The sequence below is a fragment of the Gambusia affinis genome, linkage group LG08 (assembly GCF_019740435.1).
Source record: "Gambusia affinis linkage group LG08, SWU_Gaff_1.0, whole genome shotgun sequence".
NCBI lineage: Eukaryota > Metazoa > Chordata > Actinopteri > Cyprinodontiformes > Poeciliidae > Gambusia > Gambusia affinis.
Genome location: NC_057875.1, coordinates 15,457,789 through 15,479,592, shown reverse-complemented (window position 1 = coordinate 15,479,592; position 21,804 = coordinate 15,457,789). Strand labels below are relative to the sequence as shown.

Here is a 21,804-nt window from a genome sequence, read left to right as displayed (position 1 = left end):
TGCTTTACTGGAAGGCAACCAACGGCACATTGCCTATTATTTAGGCAATACACTCTATTTGTGTCTGGACTGAAGTTTGTGATTGTAAATAAACAAAAAGAAAAGTTCACAGAGCATCAATACTCTTGCGATGCAAGCTACAATGGAATATATGTAACAGTATTTTTATATCAGTTTAAAGTTTTAAATAGTTTACATTTCTACCTTTTTACTACACAAAATTATAGTACACAACATTAAAATGTGTGGCCTTTTATTTATTTATTTACTTGTAATGTGATAAAATGTGAAGAAGAAAAAAGGTTTCTGAAGCTTTTCCAGAGCAGTAATGTGTATCTGACTTCAGGGGGCAGAGTTTGCCATAAAACCTGTTTTCTGATGGAAAAGATGCAATTTTTCTCTACTCTGCAGTGGAGAGGGTAATACCTTTGAGGTTTTAACTTCCAAATACCTTTTGTCTCTTTAATCTTCTTATATGGCTTAACTTTATCAAATTGTTTCCATTTCTATGTCAATGGATGCCAAGCCTGGGGCTGTCTGTCAAAAATAAGCAATAAATATATCAAAGATTAAGGAAATGAATAAATAAATAAACAAATAAGCCGATTTGTGGGTCTGAAATGAATTTTGCTTCTTTAATCTTCCAATAATCAAGAAGCATTTCAGATTAAACTGTTTATAAACCTGTAAGCATCTCAAGGCATTGACTGAACACTTACATTTATGCACACTTGTTCCAGTTCAGCAACAGCCTAAATAAATTTCAGACTTATCAACTTCTCCTAACCAGGTAGCTTCTTGTTAGTATTTAGATAACAGTTTGAGACAAAGGGAGCTTTGATTTAGTTCCATTACAGGGCCCATTCTATTTTAACCTCTGACCCCTGAAGTCAGATATAGTCTCTTTGCTGATAATCTTTTCTCCATTAATCTTTTTTGTGGAACACTTTGTAACGTTGCAAAAGAAGAGGTAAAGTGTATATTTAATATTAATAATAACATATCACTGTCAGGATGCCAGAAAATAAACCTGACACTCCCTCCACTCACATTCTTTTTTCTTAGTCTAAATACAGTTGTTCTGTAAATATTTCTTAAGTTAGTTAGTGGACATTAGTATGCAAACAGCATCATGAAGACAGAGGAAACAACAGACAGGTCATGGATTTAGTTGTGGGAAAGTTTAAAGCTGTGTTGTGGTGGGGAGTGACTTACAGTCACCTGCTTGGGTATCGTAGGGTAATTGTTCAGGAGAGAGCTACTGACCTGAAAGGGAGTTGTTTCTAACTAGTTTTCTTGTATAGGTTTGACATTTTCTGCTGAAACTAAATGTTGAGGAAGAAAATGCTTGGAAGAATAGGATCTGTGTCTCATTTGGTTTTATTTTCGTGTTAAATATGCATAATGAAATACATATAGAAGTTAGTTCTGGGTGAAGCCTTATTATGAGTGACAGGCTGAGGAAGAGCATAAGCCAGAGACACAGCCAAGAGGTTCATGTTAACTCTGGAGGAGCTGCAGAGATCCATAACTTAGGTGGAAGGACCTGTTGAGAGATTTTTAGTTGTGCAGTATGTAAGTCTGGCCTTTATGGAAGATTATGAAAAATGCTAACCTATTGAAAGAATCCCATTCAAAATGGAGCTTTTATCACGCCATAAGTCATGTGGCAAAGCATTATGGAAGAAGGTGGTTCATGTAAATAAAACAAAAGAGTACTTTCTGGCCTAAAGCCAAAGCGTTATGTGTAGTGGATAACATCCTCTCTGTGAAACATAGGGATGGCACTATGATGGGTTTGTCCTTCTGAAATCTTTCCTTGATCCGATTTAGTCCAGTATAGCTAAGGATTGTCTTACAAAATCGACTATAAGCTCAGCCTCTGATGCCGAAAAGCTCCATTTCTGAAAATGTAAATAAAGGCCATCTGCTTCACTATGTAAACACCATTCTGACTCCTCCAATCAGAACGTCTCTAACGACTGGACCCGCCCATTTTACCACCACTCCCTGCTCCTATTGGTCAAATTTGTAGGCCTGCCCTCGGTTAACGTGCTTCTGTTCCCTCCTTCCGGGATGTTGGACCGCCCACAGGATCGAGGACAAAAACAATCGGCATCCCTCTGGCAGTGCTGCGCAAACAAGGAGATAGAAGCGTATTAAAAAGCGTTTAGATACATTTAAACTGTTTTTATCTTTCAATCGACACGACAGCTTCAGGGGAGAAATGGTGTCTCCGGTAACAGTGGTGAGTATCAGCGTCAAAACCGGCGTTTTAAATAGTCACGTACGGATAAGAAAAGCAACGTCAGTTTATTTTTCCACAGCGTAACATCCTCTGTTTCAGGCACATTCAGCGCATGTTGTAGATTGGGGAAGTCAGCGCATGCTTTCTGGATGATTATTTAATCGCTAATAATAATAATAATAGAAATGTAGTTCCTGCATGTGTTCTGGGAACACAACACGGAAACTTTGTTTTTTTTCCTCGTATCTGTTTCATTTGTCATTTTGGCGTTGCAGCGGTTCTGCCAGTTTTGAGAAGATTGCTCATATTTCAGAATGCACCCCCGACTAAAAAAGGAAGAAAGCGCCTAATCATGTGACTCAGTCGAGCCGTTCTTTGCTTTATTTTCTTTCCTGTATCTCTCAGTAAACGCATGCGCCAAGCAGTGTCCGCATATGGCTTTTCTTCCATCTCCTTTGCTTTAGCACAGCTTTACGTCGACATAACCCGGGAAATCGTTTTATTTTGACAAAAAAACAACAAGACGCTCATGAATAATTTACGCGAACCCAGCCTCTCCTTACTTTGAAAGAGCCTCGATGAAATGTTACCCCGTGTGGAGGGGCCTTGAAAAATGGTATGGGGTGTCTTGGCCTGTGGTAAACCCCGATGTGTGAGGAGAGCCTGTGTTGAGGAATGTCTGCCATACAGACGAGCTGCCTGAGTGATAAGGATGTTGTGCAGGTCGGCAGTTTTCCCTATTATAACTAGGAATTGCAGTTCCATGGAAATCCCTTGAAACTGTTTTCAAAGCCTTTAAAGGGAAGCTACTAGTAAAAACTTTACATGACTTAAGAGTAATCAGTTTTTATCCTTTTAAACTTGTATTAATTTCAATACTCTAAGTAGTGCATCATTTTGATGTGGAAGGATAATGATAAATGATTTTTGTTGTTTTCCAAACAACTAAATGCCTGGTATTCAGCACTCTGGGGAAGCATCGAACATCTAGAGACTAATTTTTCCAGAACTGTTCTAGAGTGCCTCTGAAAATCATTTTCAAATCTCCGCACTTGATGAAGGTCAGGCCTGGGAATGCATTATTCTAACACAATAAGCTTTGATGTAAACCGTCCTCTTTCAATTCTGGCTGTATATTTATAGTCATTGTGCCGTACGGTGACCTTCCGCCACAGTCCCAAGTCATATGCAGCTTAAACCAGGTTTTCTTTTAGAATTAAACTGTGCTGTAGCTCCATCCATCTTCCCATGTCTAACATTTCCTGCCCCTACTAATATTTCTTTTTTAAAATTTTAATTTTGTCCCCTTTCACCACAATGCCTTCAGTTTATCTTTAAACTTCTACACAACTTTATATTACGTTGTGTTCTTTTGTCTTCATGATTATTTCTTCACTCAGCATTCTCCTAAAGACATCCGAGGTTTTCACAATACAACAGGATTATGTGCTAACTGACCTCCGTGGGCTGTTACATGTTCTAGTTTTTAGTTAGAGACGTCAGAGTCTATATTTTTATTTCTAAAAAAAACTGCCAAAAATCTCTGAGTCATCTTCCTTTCACTTCATATGTTGCTTTATTTGATCTAAATCACAGACATATATAGGTACAAGTAATCATCACTTACTTGCTATGTACAGTAGACATTCAAGTTTGTGGTTCCAGCAAATTGGGGGGAAAATATAAAGGGGAACTGGCACTTTTGCAAAGCTTTGCTTTAAGTTGTGAAGCTCTTAAAATGATAAGTATCAAAGTATCAAATGATACTTTGTTTCATTTGAAAAGTATCAAATGAAACATATGAAGGTGTTTATTATCCCATAAATGCCATCATTTGTATCATTTGTGTGCAGAGGAGCCTACATTTTTGCCCTTGTTTTTATTTCTGTCTCTAAACTAGATTTTGATAAACACTGCCATGCTCAGCACCATCTGCCAAACCAACTGTTGTGTGCTCATAAGGGAAGTCATCAAGTTTTTGTCCATCCGCAGATTTCATCAAATCAAACACAGTTTCATAGAAAAATATTTCCACCCCTGTCACCAAGAATTATTTTTTTGTGTAGGACCATCATTATCCATTTGATCTAATTAGGTGATTTTCTAGACATCTTTAACATAAAAGTAATACGTGTTTGTTGCATTAAAATGGTCTTTCTGAAAATGAGCATTGTCATATGATTAAAACGCCAGCTGTGCCTGCTAGGTTCTTGCTTGTATTACGCTTGCCCTCTTCCAGATTGAGTATCTGAGTGTCTTTAAATATTTCTGTGCATCATGTTACACACCCACAGTGGTTGGGTAGATGCCATCCTGGATGGATCTTATTTGGCACTTCAGAGTGGCTAGTCTGTGTTGGCTGCTATGGTAGTTTCTTGTTTGTTCCTGGACTAAATCTTCCAGGCTAAATCAGACCTCAGAGAAGTTACTCATGGACATAACAGTTTGTCAGCCACTTCCATTTGTGTCCTTAAGGTTTTCTGTTTAGTGTTTGTTTTTTAACCTGTAACCTGCACCGGTTGTTGTTTCATGTAGCCTTAGAAATACAACCTGCACATGTCTGGAAAATATATCTCATAACTGAGACCAAGAAAAAATATGATTTTAAAAAAAATTTATTTCAGTTATTGGATATTTTTACTTTGTGTGGCGGTTCCACCTGGTTGATCACTCCACCAAAATATCCCATGGCTTTCTTGTAACTGTCAAGCCAATCATTAACAGTGTTATGGTTCAACAGTCAACAGGGAGACAGGTATTTGCCATGCAGATTAATATTTATTGACACCCCTGGTAAATGCATATAAAAGGCTTTAAAATAAATTAAGCGTTTCATGCATTTAATATAAACTTGTCATGCAAAAATATATAACTTTTAACACGATCACTATGCATGTACATTTTAATTGGTGCGTCAGTGCTGCACATCTTAAAATTCCTATTAAATAAATGTAGCAGAAACATTTTTAATTGTTTTAAATTAATCACACTACTAGATAACTTTGATTTAAATTATTTTAAGATTTAAAAAAAAAACATATTTTCCACTGGTTCTAGTAATGTGGATGGAGCTGTATGTGTCAAAGCAACCTCTGTACAGTAACAAATTTTATTTTATTGTGACATTAATCAAACGTCTACATACTAGTAAAAATGTAAATTTTGCTCGTGTCTAAATTAAGACAGGCGACAGCCGACTGTCTCACAGGACTTACTGTTGTCGTTAACACCTCTCTGTCTGCAGGGTTCGCACAGACAAACTTATGTCTCATGGAAAGTAAAACTATAGATAGACAAACTTTGTGTCTCGATGAACTTCAAGTTGTACACGTTGAGACGGTATCAACAATATCAACAGTATTAGCCGAAATCTCAGAACAGAAAAACGGGATCAGTCCCAAGAGAAATAATATAAATATATAAAATACTGCTGGTAATTTTAGCAAGCAGTGATTTTTCCGTTCTTCTTGGATATTCACATTCATTAATTTCATTGAAGTGTTTGGTTTTTTTTTAAATATCTTACCTCTCTTAACTATATTTTCACCCTTTTGACACCAAACACATACATTTGTATTCTATCTCAAGCAAAACACTATTACTTATTGCTTATTAATGAATGACAAACAATGCAACATGAATGTGTTATGGATTTGCTGTACAGACACATGATAAACATGGCAGGGATGTTGGCTAATCTGATACTACTGACTCTGTTTATGTCTCCGTTCGGCTCCCTTTTGGCCTCGGTAGCCGCAACATGGACCCTCACGCACAGTACGGCAAAGTTCATAATGCTGAAATGTGACTTATAGTCACATTTAAAGTTCCAGGGTTCTTCTGTCTGCAAAATTGCAACTTGACTGATTCTGTAAATTTGAAGTTCAAAAAAAAAAAAAAATTAAAACTGATAGGAAAAACTGTCATTTAGATATTTAACCTGGATTCATAATTCTTCTTCAAATGTCATTTTTCTTAATAAAAAACTATTTAATGTATGTTTTAGCATAATTAAATAACTGGTTTCAGCACAGAATTGTACTTATTTAAAATAAGAATAAGAAATCCTAGATATGATCATTCACCCTTTATGGTCCAGAGAGATAAAGCCTATTGCCACTTTATTAGGTACACCTTACTCTACCAGGTTGGACCTCTTTTTGTCTTAAGAGCTGCCCTGATTCTTCATGGTATGGATTTAATTAGCTATCACCAACCTCCCTTTCAGTGTTTGTTCCATATTGGCATGACTGTATAACTTATTTGCTGGAGCCACAGGTTGCAGACCTGGCTGGTGTAGCAGCATAGTTTACAACCTGAGTTTAAGCATATAGAAAGGCTGGTGCCCGTTTAGCCGTAGTAATAAGCTTCATAAGAGGTCCTGCTTTTAGCTTCCTTATCCTTCTTTTGCTTCAAAGAAGCTGAAGTAATAAGTCGGTTTTTAGTTTTGATCTAAAACTCTGAAAAGATTGTGTTTTTGTAGAAATTTCTGTACATGATATATGCTTCCTTGTTATTCTTCTTAATTAAAGTGTCAGCTTCATGCTGGTTTCTCAAATTTTGCTCTAGCGTGTTTGTGGACATATGTTAAGGTGTGTGTCTGTTCCCTGTTGTTTTCCTGCTTGCTGCTGGATATATTAGACACACCAGGGCAATCTCATATATCGTACCCCATCCTGTAGTGTAATTTAGTTCACTTTTGTATTGAGGTGTTGTGCAATCTATGTCCTCTCTTTCCTCTGGGAGAATAGGCTGTATGACCGACAGTAACCCCTGATTCTCTCTCACCTTCTGTTCCCGTCTTCACATCCCGTTTCCCCCTGCTGCCATTTAAAAGCTGATATTGTACTCCTACCCCAAAAGACCTCCTGGTCCTTCTTTTGTCATTCTTTTCCTTCACCTTTATTTGAACTCTTGCAGTTTTCCTTTTACAAATCAACATCTTTTGCCCTGTCTTGTCATTCATTTTTCACAAGCACTGTTCTCCCTTCTTTCCTATCTGTTTTTTTTGTCCCACTTTTATCCTCCTTACTTCTGCTTCAGTGAACCCTCACTTAATTCCTTTTCCTCTCAACACGACTTTTCCACTTTGTGTTTGTCCGCTGCTCTGGCTTGAGAATAATTCCCAGAACATTCGATGGTCTACGCTTTTTAATCCTGCTGGGCCTTTTTTCTTTTAACAGGAAAAACAATCAGACTGATAGTGCATTAGGGAACTGGAACATGAGACTGAATATATTTCTTAAGAACTTCAGAAAAGAGAAAGGTTACTTAGAGTCAATGGCATGTGGCTGTAGACTTTTTCATTTCCCTTTTAGGTTTGCATTTTCCCTTTAGCTCTTAGGCTAAGCAGCAAGACACGTGCATGTCTAGTATGAATTATATGCAAACCAAACATGACCTATGCACTTTTAACCCAACCCATGCTACTTTTAAAAAATTTTTTTGGCAAAATATTTTTGAATTTCTCTACGTCACACTCAAAAAAAGTGTTTTAGCCACTCCTGTTATAATTAAATGCTAAATCTCCTTCCAGGTGAAGAGCGAAGGTCCCAAACTGGTGCCGTTCTTCAAGGCAACCTGTGTTTACTTCGTCCTGTGGCTGCCCACCTCGAGCCCTTCCTGGTTCAGTGCCCTCATCAAATGTCTGCCCATCTTCTGCCTGTGGGTGTTTCTGCTGGCTCATGGATTCAGCTTCCTCGGTGCTCACTCCAGCGCCCGCAAGATTCTGGCTGGTCTCATCTTTTCAGCTCTGGGTGATGCCTTTCTCATCTGGCAGGAGCAGGGATACTTCGTCCATGGTGAGAAGAATAGCTGTAATATATTTTTAACAGAGATCAAACATGATTCCTTGCCCAACAGCTAGCTACTGCTCTGTAAAACGTTTGAAAACATTTTTGTAAAAAAACTTTAAAGACCACTTTTAGAAAACCTCCTTAAAATGTGAGATCCTTTGGTGAGCAAGTCTATATGTCTACATAATCCCTCTTAAACAAGCCAGTTGTTTAAGAGGGATCTCAGATAAGCAAAAAGTTAGCCCATCATCACAAACATTAAGATGTTTAGACTTGGCTAAACTCTACTGGAACCTTTACTGGAAATTTGTGCTTTGACCAGTTGAGATACAGATCGCAATCATCACACCTAAGTCCAGTAGAAAACCAGCTAAACGAGATAAAGAGTGCATATAAGAAGACCCAGACACGTGACACCAAAAATGAAGGTTGTCTGCAATATTAACATGAGAGATACCAACAACTGTATTTGTGACTGGTTTTACTGGTTTGCCATGTTTTCATCTTGATTAAAATCTCAGTTTGAGAGTACAAGTCAAGAACCCTGCTTTAAGGATTGCTACAAGGAAAAATAACCCCCATGTGAGCAGCAAAATATTTCTACCAAGGTTTAACAGTGTTGGGTGCTAAGTGGTGGTGGTCCACTTTATCTCCAGCCCACAAATAAACAACTCAACATTAATGGAAAAGTGAAAAAATTAAAGCATCCTTACATTTCAGAGGCTGCAGACAGGCGTAGTTAAAATTTTCTTTTTGATTACCAACTATTGGTTGCTTTTCAAAAACTCACTACATCTGGGTTTATTTACTACATTTTCCTGTGTACCCAGTAAAGTGAGTCATTCAATTGCATAATTTAAAGATACAATCCAGCTGTGATTTTTTATTTTTATTTTTTGTAGCAAACATACCCTGGCAATAAAGTCAAAACTGGGTGATCACATATGGATTTCAACAACAAAACTTTATGAAATATAGTGTTTGTAAAAAGCACACAACCTCCCACCCCCAGCCATTTCTGCTCAGTGTTTCTGAGTCAATCAAAAAAGGCAATTTTCTATTCTGTTGAAAGTGCTGATTCTTCTGCTTCTTCTATGCCTTGCAGGTCTTCTCATGTTCGCCATCACCCACATCCTTTATTCATCCGCCTTTGGGATGAAGCCAATAAACGTGCGCGCTGGCCTGGTGATCACTGCGGTGTCAGCCCTGTGCTACCTCCTGCTGTACCCCTACCTGTCCGGACCCTTCACCTACCTGGTGGCCGTCTACATCGCTCTGATTGGCTTCATGGGTTGGAGAGCCATCGCGGGCCTGCAGCTGACCAACGACCTCTGGACCTGGACCAAGCTGTCGGCCTGCCTGGGCGCCGTGCTCTTCATAGTCTCTGATCTCACCATCGCCGTCAACAAGTTCTGCTTCCCCGTGCCCCACTCCCGAGCCATCATCATGGCCACCTACTACGCCGCCCAGATGCTAATAGCTCTGTCCGTCGTCGAGTGCCAGGATGCGGAGGTTTCCCGGAAGAGAACATGAGGTGACGCGGTCTCCAGGAAACACCAGGCTGGGGAGATGGCTCCATCTCCGGCCTTGAGTGATCATGGACGCACCTCACTGCCAGATCTCGAACCCCCAGCCTTCATCTTGGTGTGGCGCGCCCACAAAATTGTTATCATGGCAACCGATCCACTACACGATGGTCTCCCTGTGATCCCACTAGTATGGTAGTCTCATATGTATATCTTCGAAAAGAAGATACTGTAGTATTACTCTTGCTTCTCTCGAGTGCAATCAAACCTTAAAAAATGCTGTGTCTCAACCAAGTTATTAAGAAGGCAAGTGTAGAATTAATATCCTTCTATAGAACGCATTAATTTACTTGCAACTAGGTTGATTTAAGGGGAGCAATTTCCGGGCCACCTTCAAGTAGTGTGTATGAGAGAGTGGTTTTCTGTGAGTGTGTATTTGCAGTTTTGTGATTGATTTACACTGTTACCTCACTGTCCATACAGTGCTTTGACGCACAGTCTCCATACAGATATAATGCTACACATTTGTACTTTGAGTGGTCCATTAAGATAATTTACCGATGCATTTCTTGTTTTTGCTTTAGTCATGTAAATTCTTCCAAAAGGGATATTTTTTATACAAACCATTGCCCTTATCTGTGGCTCTAGGTACCCCTTCACTAAGGGTGCTTATCTTGGAGCTAAGGGCATGTACATACCTATTTAATTAATTACCTGCAGTCCCTTTCATTTCATTGGTAACAACCTCTCTTCTTTTGGTTAAATATGCTCTTTACACTCCGACTGAGTCTGCTTAAATGAATAGAATATTTTTTTTCTTCCTTTAAGAACCCATTGAATAACTAGATGAAAATAAGATGAGTAGTACATGTTGGTTTTAGGATCTAATTGGCGCTGCTGGTAAGGTCCTGCAGGTGCAACATGTTTCATTGTACATGCATCACCTCTAGAAGTTACACCTTCAACATCACCACACCTGACACTTAACACATCATGCTGGTTTAGTTATTAGGGAGGTTCCTTGGGGGTCTTGTTGTCTGACTCAGTCAGCTGACCCGTGCTGTTGATAGGCCGTGTTATGAAAACATAAAAAGAAAGGGCTTTGTCGCCGGCTGGACTCATTTTGTTGATAAACTCTGCCGGCAGAATCTGCAACTATGAAGGCATTCACTCATTCGGAACGACACGCACACAGATTTACGCAACGCGTGAATTAAAAAAAAGCGGGTCGGCTTGGCAGAAACAGGGAGATAAGAGAAAGCGTCTTGTCGTGCAGGGGAACAGTTATCCCATTATTCCAGATTCTTCCCTCGCACGGGAAATCTCTGAAAAATCCACTACAGCTTATCCCCGACAAGACTAGTTTTTTCCCCTTCATTCCCACTGTTGTTTCTTTCATTTTGAAGTGTCTTACTGAACTAACTCTACCTTTTTGCACGCCTTTTAGAGTGTGAGTGTCTTCGTCTTAACTGTTGAGTGGAAGTCAGACCCAGCTCAAATACTGCAACCCGACAGATGAAACGGACACACTGGGTATGTTCAAGTATTCGTATAAAGACTCTCAACTCTCTCTTTTTACTCACTCCTCTTTCTAACTGTAGCTGTGTTATATAAGTAAAAGAAACTTTCAGTTTTGATTAGTTTTGGCTGAACAGATCCGAACTCTGGACTTTACTGTTTCTGTTTCTGGGCGTACTTTGCTTTACAATGCAGCGCCTTGGTATTACTATCTTGAAATTTTCCATATTTGCAACGACGAATCTTGGATATATTTTATGTGACAGACTAACACAAAGAAGGACATATCTATGTCATAAAACTCTTCTAGCGTGTTTCTCTACCAGCTTTCTCTCCCATGTTGGGAACGTCCATTTTCTTACAACCGATCCAAGAGGTTTTCTTTCAGAATTATCTTGAATTTAACTCCATCCATCGCCCCGTCCATCAGCAATTTAATTTAAGTTAATTTCCCTGAGAAACAAACAAAGCATTTTTGATTTAACTGAATTTCATTGTTTGGAAGCTCAACCAATAGTTGCCCTGTCAGCAGATTCTCCCACCTGAGCGGTCAGCATTTCAGAAGTCCTGAAAAAACTTTCGACAGAACTACTGAGGGATCACATTTTGTCCTGTAAGAATATGCTTTAGGAGCCGAGAGGATTACAAAGGCGGACATGGAATAACCTGTGTGAAGAATGTTTACTCTATAAACAGGCATGGAAAATGATTGCTCCTCACTCTGGGTCAGTGACCCACACAAGCTGCCAGTATCATCAAAAACACACACCCACATCAAAATATGTTTGCATCACATGAGCCACCGTAACGAGATCTGCAGACAGATGCCTGACCAAGGAAAACACCAGTTTCCAGCAGCCATTTTTTATCACTGCTTTATCAGACAGTTCCTCAATCTCCTTTCGCCGTGTTAGTGCGTTCGTCAGCACTATCGTTCTGCTTTGTCTGCCGATCTCTTTCACTGCTCTGCACATATGAGCACTAGTCTTGTGTTCCATGTTTTAATTAATCCTCCCGGCATTGCAGAGTTCTTGCACAGAGTTTTCCACTCTGATAAAAATAAACCTTTGCGCTTAGAAGCTTGCAGAGGTCTAGTAGAAGACACGCGCTAGTCTGCCTCCGTCCTAATAAGACAGAGCAAGTGGAGTGAATAAAGAAGTGAAGTAGAGAAGATGGATAACACGGATGATTCTAGCATACAGTCTCGAGTTGAACAAAGAGGGGGCTGGTAATATTAAGCCAGGCAGTCCTATTTATCCTCAGTGTGTGGGCAATTTATGTAAGCACTGCTTCTTTGTACGGAGCCAGAAAAAGCCGTCTGACTTTTGTTCCTTCTTCTGGAATGGTCCCACGCTAGAAGCACGATTCACGGAAGTATTCCTAAAATATTCTTGAGGAAGCATATGTCTTTTGAAACAAGTATTTTTAGAGAGCGTTGCATGGTCATGTTTAAGTTGTCCTTTTTAAATCTTTTTTTCATTGGGTCATCAAATGCGTTGCAAAAGTATTAAAACCTCTTGAACCTTTTGACACTTGTCATAACAGCCACAAATCTCAGTGTGTTTTGATGGGATTTTTGACATCTTTGACAAAGATTCTTTGTGATTTAGTTGAAAAAGGAAGTGATCACAAATAATCATAAAATTGTGCCGTCAACATCTATTCAGCCCCATCGGGTCAATACTTTGCTGCAGGTTATTTGACGTGTGAAGAGAGAATGAACCTCCTGCAGGCCCTCCAATTTGCCTCGGAGATTTCCTTTTTCTCCCCATCATCTTCCTGCCCATTCAGATTCTCTGCAGCAAAGCGTCTTCACAGCATAATGCTGCCACCAACATGTTTCATGATGGGTCCAGAGTGTTAGCATTTTGAACACTGACTTGTGGATCTCTGCAGCTCATCCGGAGGTATCACAGACCTCTTGAATGAAATCACTCTAATTAATGCTTTCCTTGCTCTTGGCTGCCACTTTTGGCAAGTTTAGAGATTTAAATCCTTCTTTAGATTTCTCCACATCTTTATCCCTGACCTGTCCAGTTTGCTCCATGATCGCCAAGATTTTCTCTAATCTTATCTGACAAACCTCCGAGACCTTCAGATACAAGATCGCTTTTCTAATAACCTGACCTTTGAAGTCAGCTAATTGGAATGGATTTTATGTTAGGGTGAAAGGGGCCAAATGCATATGCGTACCACACTTTCCATATTTTTTGTGGGATCAAAATTTAGAAAACCATTTATGATTCACCTTCACAGAATCATAACTTGCTTTGTTTTGGTCTATAACATATAATCTGAATAAAATACTCTGGTTTCTTGTTGCAATATGAAACGTGGACATTTATATCGAGGTAATAAATCTTTTGCAAGGCACTGGATATTTGATTGAGGGAGAAGTAACAAGAAACTGTTCATAGTACTGGATCTCGTGTATCAAACACCCTTTTGTCTCCAGCTCAGCGTTGCATATAGCCGTCCTTTGCCCCAGGGATGTTATTGAGTGGCATTTCGCTTGGAATAAGGTGAGCCGCTGAAATATGACACACAGCGGGAAGATTCTCCCCCCCATCCATCAGGTTAGTTCCCATCCTGTTCCCCCACAGGTGGCAGACCAGCAGGCGCATCACTTTACCCCGCTCTGTCAACAACACTGTTGTTCTGAGCTATTCATGCTCAGACAAATGGAGACCTGGGAGAGTCTGAATGCTTTTGGCCTGAGTTAAGCTGGAACCAATTGCTGTTGCATTATAAAAATATGTGTGTTCTGAAAAATGCAATCCTTTGAGTTTCTATTTCTCTTTCGCCTGTGTTTTTAATCAATTCTCTTGTTATTTTTACTTTGAAACATTTGCTGTTAATGTACTGTGCTCATGACCATCAGCAGGTGACACTGAATATAATGAGCTGGAAAGTTTTTGGTCTTTACTCCTGCATGACAGATTGAATACATTCTCCATGTGATTGAAGCACTAAACACCCAGAGGTCTTATGATGATAGTTCTCCAGCATCAGTACGAGTTTATGAGAAGTATGTAAATTGCCACCTTCTCTTTGTATTCAAGCTGCTGTGTGCTGCACTTTTTTATAACCAGGGAAAGGCCAGTCAGTCTTTAAAACTTGATCTTAAAACAGACATTTTTTTGTGTACCTTATCAATTTAAATCAATTTATTTTCTTTCTTTTGCTGGAAAACAACAAAAAAAAGAAAAGTAATTTTAAAAGAAGATTCCTTTCCTTTGAAGTGTTATCAACCGTGATGTGTACAACTTCCTTTAAAGTATTATCCTTTCAGTTCCAGAAAGTGAGAACCTAAAATATAAATTTTGTCATTAGTTTTTTTTTTGTGTAAAACAATGTTTATTTCCACAAACAAATAAAAATAGTTATTAAACCCAATAAACATGCATCATTTCTTACAGTTTACTTATTGTCCTGGATTTTCACTTTGAGATTGATTTTTTATTTTTTTTTTCCTATGACTGTGGAGACTATATAATTTGTTTGCTGTTGTGAAACTCTGCAATGAATGTGAATATCTGTTGGAGAAATAAATGCAATTGCAATGCAACTACAGCACAATGTCGTTTGAGCTTTGTCCTTTCCTGGAAACAAGAGGTTCTGCGTTGAAAATGTCAGCTGATATTTATAACTGCAGTGTTTTGTGTTTAGTTTGAAGCTGCTGGTCCTCAGCTGCTAAAGTGCCGTGATGGCAGAAAGGGCTGGGGGACAACAGAAAGCTCTGTTCTGGTAACTGCTGCGCTCTGTTGTCCCACTGAGGTGGAAAATTTGCTTTCAGCACCCTTTAACCCTTGAAACCAGGGACTCTCTGACTCTCGCTCTATGTCCTCATTTTCTATTTACAACGATGTGAAAAACTATTTAGCCACTTACATATTTGTTTTGTTTTTCAATATCTGACGCACATAAACTAAAATTGAGACAGAGATTAACTGAATAAACACAAAATCCAGTTTTAGTTAACCACATCTACTAGTCTGTAAAGAAAAACAAATCACTTAAACTGGACTTCATGAAACAGTCTAAAAGATGCCCAAAAACAACATATTGTGCCCAGAGTGAAAGACATTTAAGAACAGAAACATTAACAAAAAAAAACGTGTTGTTACCTGAAGCTGTTTATTTTCAAAACCCCTTTAATGGAGTTTAAATTAAACAATTCTGCAGTGAACAGTGGGCCAAAAATACTTGTAGGAGTCATTGGCACTAATCTTGATCACAGCGGTTCCCACCATGAAAGGTCCACCCAGTTATTAGAACCGGAGGTAATACATTTTTCAGATAGGATCTGGTTCACTTGGCTAACTTTTTGTCTTTATTCAATGAAACCATCATTCAAAAACTAAGTTTTGTATTTATCCAGGTTGTCTTTGTGTGTCTGCACAACCTGTGAAGGTAGCAAATAGGTTATTCCAATATCTAAGCTACTCCTGTCCCGTCCCCTTTGACTCTTTTGAATGTCTGCCTTTCACGTGCAGATTAAGTCATGTAATCAAAGAACTTCACAGATGTTACCTCTTTGTGAAACACACTATCATCATGCGAATTCATTAAAACACATAATAAATGTGTGTTTAATGCAACAATCTCATTCTCAAGTAAACTAAAAAGGTTTGCATCTTAAACTCTGACAACACTCTTTTATGTTTTTCCCCCTGGGCAGCAGTCTCCAGGTTCTGTATTCAAGGTTTCACTTCACTTCCACTTTATTCTTCACCACCGAAGAGCCTGTTGGGGCTTAATTGATTTGAACTGGCAAGCTGACTTGACCAGTCTCTGGTGGGTCCTTAGAATTGGTGCAGTGGGAAACAGGACCGGTGATGTAAGGAGTAACTTTGTTCTCTCAGATTGACAGCTAAATACCAGAACACACTCATTCTTAGGGAGCAAGAAGGCCTCTTTTCAAAGCAATGGCTTTTAAAGACGCTATCCAGCACAACAGAATCCATCAATTTACACGTACACCTAGAACACAGCAGATCAGAAGAACATCAGTCCTGAGGAGTAAACGTGCTGAATTCAACTCACCTGTTTAGTCACTTGCTGACACAAGTCTAGTCTCTATAAAAATAGAGAGGGAAAATCTATTAAGTGCAGTTCTTGTCAAAACCAGAATAAAACGCTTGTAAAAAAGGTCTTTTTGACTTTAATGGCAGAGTGAACAAAGCCTTGTCATACTTAGTGATTGCTGCATTGGTTTTCTATGCAGACTTACATTTTTCTACTTTATCAGTCTTGCATCTAATCTGACAGAGAAAATGCTGTTAGACAAGAACTGCAAAGGCAACAGCCCTCAACATGCAGCATTAATCTGCAACTGAAGACAGAAAATGGAACACTGACATCTAGTGTCCATTTAATTAATTATCAAGTATCAATAAAATAAATTTATAATAATAATTGTAATCATGACAATAATAAAAATAATCACAATAATAATCATAGTTATAATAATACCTTACTCTATCATAAATAAGCTCAAAGAAATACTGGGCCAATGTTGCATTTCAACTAGGTTTAATGGACTTAGGAAAATGTCCAGAACACAAATTGACCACAAAAAATTTCCTGTTATGGAACAAGTACTTGCAAGTACCAGGAACATTTAGAAGAAATGCTGTAGATAGATCACTAAGTGTTTATATTTTTTTTTAAGAAATTTGAAACACTTAGTATTTCAGCATTAAACTTCAGCAATAAATTTAAACATATCAGTTTAGAAGTGCCAACAGTTCATATTTTCTGTTCACTTAACTCTAATAAAACCTAAATCATGAACATCTGTGAGGGACAAAATAAGTAACTCATACATTTAAAGTAATGTTATAAAACTTCAAGTTATGTTTTGAAGCACTAATAAAAATAAACACAATCTCAGTGGATCATTCACAATATTTTATAAACAAAGGTGCTTCAGCATGAATGTGGTTTATGTTCCCTCTGGACACATCACTCATGTTTTATTTATCAAGTACATGAATGTTACTAAATTACTGTAAGCTTACGGCTAGAAACACTGCGGTTCAATCCTGACAAGATTGAAAGCCAGTCTTGTTAGATTTGGAGCAATCTCATGTTGCTCCAATAAATGGGAGAACATTACAAGTCTGCATTTGGTGAAATCCTTTTTAAATTACTTACAATTACACTTTTCTATGGGTTTTGTAATGACTCTATATAAGTTCTAAATTGTTACTGTGACAGAATGACGTATCTTATCTTATCATAATGGGTATATCTTTGCAAGATGAGTCGATCTCCCACATTCCTTTGTACTGCCTTTATCTTTCATCCCTGCCTCTTTCATTCCTTTTTTTCTACCTCCTTCATCACTCATTTTGATGTTTGTCATTTATACCCTTCATTCATCCCTTCTTTCTTCATCAATCATCCCACAACCCTCCCCCATTTATTGCTCAGCTCTGCCTCCTTTATCCCTGAGATATTTTTTCTCATTCTTATCCCCTTTATTCCTTTTACCTTCATCCCAAATCCGTACCTCCTTTACTCCTTATCCTTATTTTTCTCATCCCTCTTCATCTCAAAGTTCCCTAGAAAACTCATCGATCTGTACCAATTCACAAAACAGAGCATTGGAAAACTTTGCAGTTTATTTAGAAGTATTTTTTTCTAATTTCTTCTATGTGTATTAAAATTACATGTACTAAAGAACACTTAGCCCTGGGGGTGATCCTATATGCTATCTTGAGTGAAATAAAACCATTCAGTGATCATGACGCTGAATGAAAATTAAAGCAGGTTTAAAAGAGACATATTGAGGTCAACTTAAAGGTGTGAATAACATTTCACCGTAATCCCTTAAAGAGTTAATGAGACTTTCTTTCAAACTACAAATGCCAACCTTACCGTGGCATTTGAAGAAAGGGCAGAAGAAAGTCGAGGTTATTAGGAGTCGGCTGCTGCACAGCATGGATTTGTTCAACACATATCATGGGAACAAATCAGCCCAACCAAAACCTCTTCACACATTTTTTTGTAAAATGCTGGAGAAACACTTTCAACCACTGAAAGGCGGAATATAAGACATTTTTCTTTCAACACCTAAAGAGGTGTTTGGATGTTTTGATTAACAACCAGTCTATGTGGTTTTGATTTCAAAAAATGTGCCTGGGAATCTTAAAAACAGGAGATATTTACAAAACATGTCTAATTTTATTCAGGGATTCCTGTCAAGTTCACCAGTTCTTTGGAGAATGCCCATATGGAGGCGAGAGAACCTGAAAGGAGCAAAACACCTGTTCAAAATTGTAAAGCAATTACTTGCGAGATCACATGAAACCGTTGTTGTTATGACAGGCAAAAGTTGAATAATTTTTGTGTTTTATGCAATTCAGCAAAATTAGCTCAGGCCCTGTGTGTACTCCGCATATTAGAAGCAAAAATAAATTCAAACAAAAATCTGTTCCTCCAGGGAATATAAGTTCTAAAAAAATTGTATACATCTTTAAAGACAAATTGTTCTCATTTGGGTACTTTCTACATATGAAGAAGATGATGGATTTGAGCTCATGCTTGAAAGAAAGTTTTCTTGAGAACATCTATAATTAACACAATCTGAATTAATATGCCTCCCCTGTTTCTGGAACCCAGAGAGCACATGTCCTTGTGATAATATTTACATGCCTTAAAGTTGCACCTTGGGCAACCAAACATCTTGTTGGACAGAGCTGCAATAAATGAGTTTGTTGTGAAGAGGGATTTGCTGGGATTACTTTCAACTCGGCACCAGGAGGGGAAAATCATCATGCAAATGTAATTTGGGTGAGAGGGACGATGACGGGTAATGTGTTTAATGTTGCTTGGGGGAACAGAGCTTCTTAGTCTCTGGGGAGGAGGCAGCAGTATGAGCCTCACCAAAATAGCCTTTTGAATAAAATGACAACATAAACAAAAATTCCAAAAGTTTTTATAATGGTGAAAAAAAATAAATAAATCTGTTACCCTTTTCCCCCCATACTTTATGTAAAACAGCACAATAATGTGAAGAATAGCAAGCACTCAAATTACGGTAACAAAACTACACCCTATTCTGATTTCAATTTTATACATCAGGACCTGATATGAAAATATAATCTGTTCCTGAAGTAGTCATAAACTTTGATGATGTCAAAATGGAAAAGCTGTTAATAAAAAAAAAATATCTTGTAAACTTTTGTTGCTTCTAAGAGGGAAAGAATCAGTAGTCGCTGACTGATTACAAAAAAATGTGACCACCTCCAAAAAAAAATCAGTTTGCCGATCTTGAGCATGTTGGTGAAGTCAGCCATAATCTTAGCTAAACACTTAGCACTGCTCATTAATCTGGTAAGGATTTAAGTCTGTTTAAAATCCCTTCCTCCAAGTAGTTACCAGCCTTCCCAGGAGTGACTTTCCTAGCAAAAAGGTCAGACTGTGCAAAGTACCGAGCTCCATCTTAGTCTCTACAGGCCACAGTTAAATGTCAAAGTTCATAACCTTACACTTAGAAAATGAATGAATAATATTGGCTGAGAAGAGTTGCTAGGAGAAAAGCTCTTTTCGCTACAAAGAACATTGGAGGACTATCTGGTATCTTTGCAAGGCTGCATTTGAATCAATCGCAAGAGTTCAAGAACAGAAATACACAGCATCACAATTTGCATTTACAAACAGCATATCTACACCTCTCATCACCTGCCAAGTGTGAAGGATTTTCTCTTAGAGCCGTAGGACCTGAGCACCTTACTGTCACTGTGTTGACTTCTTTGTGGGATGACCTGGCCAAAGTCTCTGAAGAAGGGCGTTAGACATATGTTGCCCTGGGTAAAGTGACCTATAATTAATCACAAATTAAAAACTCAGAAGTCGTCTTGGGGCAAATAAACATAAGTGAACTTAAAGCAGCCAAAATTAGTCTCAAGGGAACTCAGCTATGTTGACCTGGTTGACATAGAAATGAAAATGTCATAAAATTCCTCTTAAATTATAATTTTACATGGTAAGGAAATTTACTTTACACAACTAGAAATAAATAAATCTATTATATTCTAACAAATCACCACAGGGAGAAAATCAGACAGTCAGTAAAAGATCAAAAGTTCAGAAAATGCAGGTTTTAAATAGTCTATAAAACAGGGATATTTTCATCTTTACGTAGCCTGATGTCACCTCTGTTACTCTCTTACCATCCTGTTTAACTTTTCCGTCTCGCTCCTTGTTTTTCTTGTCTATTTTGAGCTGTTGTTCTTTATCACATCACAAACTTTCTCTTCACTGTGTGATCCTGTGACATGTAAACAAACCATATGTGGCAGGCCCAGTTTTATTTTAACTTTATTTTTCATCTCTATTAGCTTTTTGACAAGATGTCTGAAGTCAGTGCAGCACAAACTCAGCATGGATCCTCTCATTGTCCTTGTTGACAGCTCCAGCCAGGATCTGTAACATCTCTTTCACCGTAGGGGGTTTATTCTCTTCTTTCTTTTCCAAACTGTTGCAAACAGAGCTCAGTTGTGTGTTTATAGGCGTGCATGTATGACTGAAGGTGCACGTATATAAAGAAGCAGCTTCCGCAGCATCTTCTGTCCCAGTGGGAACATTGGCAAAGGGTGCAGCTCTATGGCTGCTGTCCCATTGATGTTTCTGGATGCATGAAAGAAAACAGGGACATGGACGGGATTACCATGAGTCTCATCACACTTTTGACAGGTTCTGGGAGTCTCATTGCTGGGATGAGCCAACAAACTTGTGTTCCTCTGGTTTTTGTAGCATTTTTTATTGGGTTTGTTTCTAAATTTGGTAACAAGAAGAAACATCTCTTTGATGCACTCGATGAACACAGAACTTGCACTGAGCGAAAAGCTTCTCAATACTTCTCAGTGTTTTGTTGAATTTTAAACAACTGTTGTGCACTATATATGTGATAACAAACTCCTGTTTTCACAAAATATTTTCACAAAGCTAAGCTTCCATAGAAGCCTTTTCTTCCAAAGAAAACATTAAAGTCTGGTTAATAACTCCCACATTGTTTTTAGTGAATGTTATGGTCTGAAACCTTATAGAAAATAACCTCGTGTATGAACCAAAAGAGGCCACACTCAGTGAAACATGGTGGTGGTAGCATCATGCTCTGGGTTTTTGTTGCAGTGGAGGAAATTGTGAACAGTCAATACCAGGAAGTTTTACCTCAAACCTTCAGGCCACAGTCAATGGAGCTTCTGATAAGATTGAATGCCGAAAATGGAACAAAATGTGTTTTCACAGACTTTGAAACCCAATTTGTTTGTGCTTCAGTTAAATTGTTGTACAGGATAGGCTACATTAAATGTGTAAAGCTTATAAAGGATTTATCTTAGTGATTTCTTTCACAAGAAAACCTGGAGATGTGAGCACACTATGAAGATCCAGTGTATCTGTAATACAGATAAATCAAAAGTGGCTTCTTTGCAAAGCAAACATATTTTCCGAAACCTAGTTTAGTTTGATAGGAAGTAGGAAGTGGAAAAATTACACAATGAGTAAAGAAATATAAACTGCTCGCTTACTTTTTCTGTGACGCATTAACTCTGGCTGTCATTACGGTCACCTTATTTTTGAATTTCCTTCAGTAATTCTTAATCCCAGCAGTAGGAGGCAGTGGCGTGCTGAGAACCCCTGTCTACATTAAATACTGAAATTTACCAGTCACCCTTACCAGGAAAAACAGATGGCAAAAGGAGAT

At 38.3% G+C, this 21,804-nt stretch overlaps 1 protein-coding gene across 2 annotated transcripts; it reads left to right on the top strand.

The window, feature by feature from the left end:
• The first annotated feature begins 2,071 nt into the window (after window positions 1-2,071).
• Window positions 2,072-14,660, top strand: tmem86a (transmembrane protein 86A). Of its 2 annotated transcripts, none has more exons than XM_044123953.1 (3): window positions 2,072-2,248; window positions 7,785-8,049; window positions 9,149-14,660. In XM_044123953.1, the coding sequence occupies exons 1-3, from the start codon at window positions 2,228-2,230 to the stop codon at window positions 9,574-9,576; spliced, it is 714 nt and encodes a 237-aa protein (XP_043979888.1). In that variant the 5' UTR covers window positions 2,072-2,227; the 3' UTR covers window positions 9,577-14,660. The 2 variants fall into 2 exon arrangements, with proteins under 2 accessions (XP_043979888.1, XP_043979887.1); XM_044123952.1 differs by lacking the exon at window positions 2,072-2,248 and adding an exon at window positions 2,598-2,971.
• Window positions 14,661-21,804: the final 7,144 nt, after the last annotated feature.

Excerpts from the sequence above, each read along its gene's own strand:
- tmem86a (XM_044123952.1), top strand. The coding sequence starts at position 2,924 with ATGTCTGCCATACAGACGAGCTGCCTGAGTGATAAGGATGTTGTGCAG. Across the intron at positions 2,972-7,784 it reads GTGATAAGGATGTTGTGCAG|GTGAAGAGCGAAGGTCCCAA; the intron begins GTCGGCAGTTTT and ends ATCTCCTTCCAG. Across the intron at positions 8,050-9,148 it reads GCAGGGATACTTCGTCCATG|GTCTTCTCATGTTCGCCATC; the intron begins GTGAGAAGAATA and ends TATGCCTTGCAG.